This window comes from Colobus angolensis, unplaced genomic scaffold, assembly GCF_000951035.1.
Source record: "Colobus angolensis palliatus isolate OR3802 unplaced genomic scaffold, Cang.pa_1.0 Scaffold19, whole genome shotgun sequence".
Lineage (NCBI taxonomy): Eukaryota > Metazoa > Chordata > Mammalia > Primates > Cercopithecidae > Colobus > Colobus angolensis.
This window is the reverse complement of record NW_012115043.1, coordinates 7,053,141-7,058,430: the sequence shown is the minus strand read 5'-3', so window position 1 is coordinate 7,058,430 and position 5,290 is coordinate 7,053,141. Positions and strand designations below refer to the sequence as shown.

General features: G+C 41.9%; 1 protein-coding gene across 1 annotated transcript in view; it reads left to right on the top strand.

Moving 5' to 3' along the window:
• The window catches only part of TRIP4 (thyroid hormone receptor interactor 4), an 84,293-nt gene that overhangs the window by 72,409 nt on the left and 6,594 nt on the right, over positions 1 to 5,290 (top strand). Inside the window, exon 11 of the mRNA XM_011940565.1 lies at positions 2,034 to 2,136. Within this exon, the coding sequence (XP_011795955.1) occupies positions 2,034 to 2,136 (103 nt within the window). The remainder of the gene's footprint in view (positions 1 to 2,033; positions 2,137 to 5,290) is intronic.

Here is a 5,290-nt window from a genome sequence, read left to right as displayed (position 1 = left end):
GAGAGCGCAAGACTCCGTCTCAAAAAAAAAAAAAGGTGAGAACTGAGAATTGACCATTTGATTTAGCAACATGGAAGTCAACAGTGACCTTTACAAGAATAATTTTGATGGAATGATGAGAGCGAAAGCCTATTTATAGTGAATTGGAGAAAAAAGTAGGAGAGAAATTAAAGGCAGGGAGTACAGATAATCTTTTGATGAATTTTGTTGTAATGGGAATCTGAGAAATGAGTAGTAGCTGGAGGAGGATGTGGGATCTGGATAAGAGACTTTGTTTCACGTCAGACATTATGGAATGTTTGTGTGTTAATAGGACTGATCCAGTAGAGAGGCAAAAGTTATTGATATGGAAGAAAGAGGAGAGACTGGCTGAAATGGTTTGTGGTGTTGGAAAAGCAGAGCTGTGATTGTCCTTTGCCTCAATGGTCTCTAACCCACAGGGAAGGAAAAATAGGAAAATTAAAGAGATGGTAATTATGACTGCTGCTCTGGTCTCTGTAGAATTACGTTTAGAGATCTTGATGGCAGCCTCTGGTTTTATTTGTGCCAAAGCACCTCAGCATGGATCTTGTGCAGAGCTTATTTCCTTCTAATACCCAGCAATAACAGCTGGGCCCTGCTTTTCTTTGGCTTCTGAAGATAAAAGGGGTAAGAAAGAAGAGGGTTTACCCTTGTGTCTTTAGCCGTACTTTTCTACCATGAACATTTGACCCTGCCTATTAATATGACTGTGGCTGATAGTTAATATTAAGTTTGTTTTATTGGCTGGGTGTGGTGGCTCTCTCCTGTAATCCCAGAACTTTGGGAGGTTGAGGCAGGAGAATCATTTGGGTCCAGGAGTTTGAGATCAGCCTGGGCAACATAGCGAGACCCCCATCTCTTAAAACAAAACAAAACAAAAACAAAGTACATGTCCCACCTCTTCCACACTGAAAGCCATGGTGTGTGGGCAGGACCAGATGCTGCTAAAAATCCCTTCCGTTTTCCCCACAGCATCACTTATCATGTAGGACAAGAGTGGTCAGTAAAACGTTTAACTATTCATGCTTCTAGTTACAGAGAAATTTGAATTTCCTTACTTTTTAAAATGAAACTTTTAGTGGCTTAGACTTTAGGAGGCATATCTTAGCAGTCAAATAAGGGTGGAAAATACAGGTAATTTCATACTTTTGATGGTAGTTACTAGGAGAAAGTCTTCTCTGGTAATGAAGTCTGACCCAGAAGCCTATGAGTCATATTTGTTGAACATGCCAAACATAAGACATAATAAGATAGGAAATAATGAAATTCCAGATCAGTTAACCATTGCTAACCCCCAATTGTTCTTAAATTGTGATTGTGTAGCCAGCATAGTCTTACTCTAGGTTCTGTGTCTGTTTTTACAAAAAAAGTAAAAGTCCTAACTATTCACACAGATTTGTTTTATGATAAGAGATCCAAAGGAGGTTTCTAAATAATTTTCAGAATTGCTCTACCAGTTACCTTTTCACCCGAAGTAGATCTGGAAAGCATCCAGCAAAACAGCTTTTGCATGTTCATACCTTTCAGAATGAATCATCTTCCTTCCGTTTAGTGAGAGAAGGGCTATGTGTACTGTTTCTGGCAGAATTTCCACAGATGTTTTATTTTTCTTAAGTCTTCCAGTGCTTCACATGAGTTGAACCTTGTGGGTACCTGATGTTCCCCAAGGAGATCTCTGAATCTCCTGATTCTTGGTTGGTTGTGATAAAAGAGTAGTCAGTTCTGATTCTTCTGGGAGGATTTCAGGTATATATATATATTTTTTTTTTTTTAAATGAAGTTGTTCCCACTATAGGAAATCAGAGATGGCAGGCAATAGACTGTATAATGCTGTACTAAGGATTGTAGAAAGGTGAAGGTTTGTTCTTGCTTGTTAAGCATAATCCTCTTCACCTGTGAAATGGAGAGTACTATCATCAGAATGTTGAGGTGAAATCTGGGACATCTTCTGATCTCCTTAAATTCAAAACTTGTCCCAACTAGCCTGAACTTTTTATTTTTATATTTCACAGTTTCCAGACATCAGTCAAGAATCTGATTCTCCATTTGTTTTCATCTGCAAAAATCCTCAGGAAATGGTTGTGAAGTTTCCTATTAAAGGAAATCCAAAAATCTGTAAGTCATGATTTTTTTTTCTTTAAGACTAGTCAAGTGCAGTAGTGAGGAATGGGGAAAAAAGTAGAACAAGGAATTTAATCTGTAACTGACTGTGAACAATCAGTTGAAGTAACCCACTACCTTTGGATCAGCCTGTAAGTCATAATCTTTGATGGTCTAATTTTCTTTTCTTTTTTTATTTTTTTGTCTTGCATCTCACTTGTCTAGATTTTTATAAAATTCTTCCCTTTTGGCTGGGCATGGTGGCTCATGCCTGTAATCCCAGCACTTTGGGAGGCTGAGGCAGGCGGATCACGAGGTCAAGACATCAAGACCATCCTGGCCAACATGGTGAAACCCCATCTCTACTAAGATTAAAAAAAAAAAAATGGCTGGGTGTGGTGACATGCCCCTGAAGTGCCTGTAGTCCCAGCTGAGGACTGGGAAGCTGAGGCAGGAGAAGCGCTTGAACCTGGGAGGCAGAGGTTACAGTGAGCTGAGATTGTACCATTGCAATCCAGCCTGGTAACACAGTGAGGCTCCGTCTCAAAAAAAAAAAAAAAAATTTTTTTTACTGTGTTCTGTGTGTCCCTTGTGTTGGAGGCTTAATATAATTATGCTTATCAATAACTTTGTTAGGTTAACTACAGTAAAGCCTTTCCAAAGTATACCTTGATCCGCAATTATCGGCATAGTAAATCACTCAAAACTTCTATTTCAGATCCTATTACATTAAAATGCTATTTGTCAGCCAAAAGAGTGTTTTGCCCCACTGTACTGCTCGTTAAAGGAAGTAGTAAGGCAGTGCAGTGGCAACATTGTCATTTATCCATTTATTCATTGTTCAGTATTCAACTCAAGAATAAGGGCTGGGCGTGGTGGCTCATGCCTGTAATCCCAGCACTTTGGGAGGCTGAGACGGGTGGATCATCTGAGGTCAGGAGTTCGAGACCAGCCTGGCCAACATAGTGAAACCCCGTCTCTACTAAAAATACAAAAAATTAACTGGGCATGGTGGTGGGCACCTGTAATCCCAGCTACTCGGGAGTCTGAGACAGGAGAGTCACTTGAACTTGGGAGGTGGAGGTTGCAGTGAGCTGAGATCATGCCACTGCACTCTAGCCTAGGCAACAAGAGTGAAACTCCATCTCAAAAAAAAAAAAGACTTAACATTTTAAGTATTTATCGAGCATCTGTTTTAGAGACACCACTTCCCACATTTCTCTTCATTATTGGTTCCCAGAGTACGGCCTTGGCTCTCTTGCTTTTCATTCCTTTTTAAAATTTTTATTAGTTAATTGATTAAGACAGGGTCTTGCTCTGTCACCCAGGCTGGAGTGCAGTGGCATGATCATGGCCCACTGCAGCCTCAACCTCCTAGGTCTAATCCTCCCACATTAGCCTCCTGAGTAGCTGGGACCCATCTTGTCTTCCTCTGTCCCAGAGCAGCCTCTTCTATTTCAAAGCAGTCTCAAAACACATATAGTGGGCCAGGCGCTGTGGCTTATGCCTGTAATCCCAGCACTTGGGGAGGCTGAGGTGGGTGGATCACAAGGTCAGAAGATCGAGACCATCCTGGCTAACATAGTGAAACCCTATCTGTACTAAAAATACAAAAAATTAGCCATGCATGGTAGCAGGTGCCTGTAGTCCCAGCTACTCGGGAGGCTGAGGCAGGAGAATGGCGTAAACCCGGGAGGTGGAGCTTACAGTGAGTTAAGATTGCACCACTGCACTCCAGCCTGGGCAACAGAGCGAGACTCTGTCTCAAAAAAAATAAAAATAAAAATAAAAAACCACATACATAGTAGTGGTGTCCTCCCTGCCTAATATCCTTGGAAAAGCAACATCAGCAACTCTCCCATTTGCTCATGTCAGTTACCATTTTGTGCCTCTTTGTCACTGCTTTCCCATCGTGTGAAGTGCGTGATTCTAGGGCATGCATTGTCCTCACTGGTGCACAACTCTCCCTCATCCAATACTTTGGGGACCAACTAGCCATTTTATAAATCTATGACCTAGAGAAGTACTTCTCAAACTATAATGTAACTAAAAATCACCTAGCAAGCTGTTAAAACACAGGTTCCTCAATCCTGCTCTCAGGTGATACTGATGCTGTTGGCCAGCTGGCTACACTTTAAGTAACACTGCTTTGAATCACAAAATGAAATGCTTGGAGTAGGAATTTATATTAATGTATATTTACTGCAACATTTTGATTGATAAGATCCTAAGATTCGTACACATTGGAAGATCTGAACCAAGTTGCCCTTAACTGACACAAATTATTTACTTCAGACGGTACTCCAGTTGGTGGCCCAGTAGCCCTGGAAATCCTTTCTTTTCTCCACTATTAAGGATTTATTTATTTTTGAGATAGGGCCTCAGCCTGTCACCCAGCCTGGAGTGCAGTTGTGCAATTATGACTCATTGCAGCCTCCACTTCCTGGGATAAAGTAATCCTCCCACCTCAGCCCCCAAAGTAGCTGGGACTACAGGTATGTGCCACCACACCCAGATGATTTTTAAATTTTTGGTAGAGATGAGGTTTCACTATGTTGCCCAGTTTGGTCTCAAGTGATCCTCCTGCCTTGGCCTCCTAAAGTGTTAGGATTACAGGTGTGAGCCACCACACCTGGCCCTGTTTAGAATTTAGATCTCCATTTTACCCTCTCTCTGTTTTGGTTCTGGCAGTCTACCCCTTCCTCCTCCATTTCATTTTCACCTTCCTCTAGGCACTGGTGGCAACACTGGCGGTAGGAGGAAACGGTGGTAGATCCTCTCTCAGACCCACTGTTACTTGATCTTTAGTCCTACTTCCCTTTTCGTAGCTTCTTCCCCTGGCTTGGTTTTCATCTGCTGCCTGTGAGAAAATGTTCTGTGTGGGGTTTGGATATTTCTCTGAAACATTTTACTTTAGTACTTTCTCTACACCTTCAGGACCTTTAGGGCCTTCATTTTTCTCCATAAGGTTTCATGATGGGGAGGGGAGTGACATTCTTAGGAGAAAGCTTTAATAAATTCCTATCTTTAGGCCGGGCACAGTGGCTCACGCCTGTAATCCCAGCACTTTGGGAGGCTGAGGTGGGTGGATCACAAGGTCAGGAGATCGGGACCACAGTGAAACCCTGTCTCTACTAAAAATACAAAAAATTAGCCGGGCGTGGTGGCG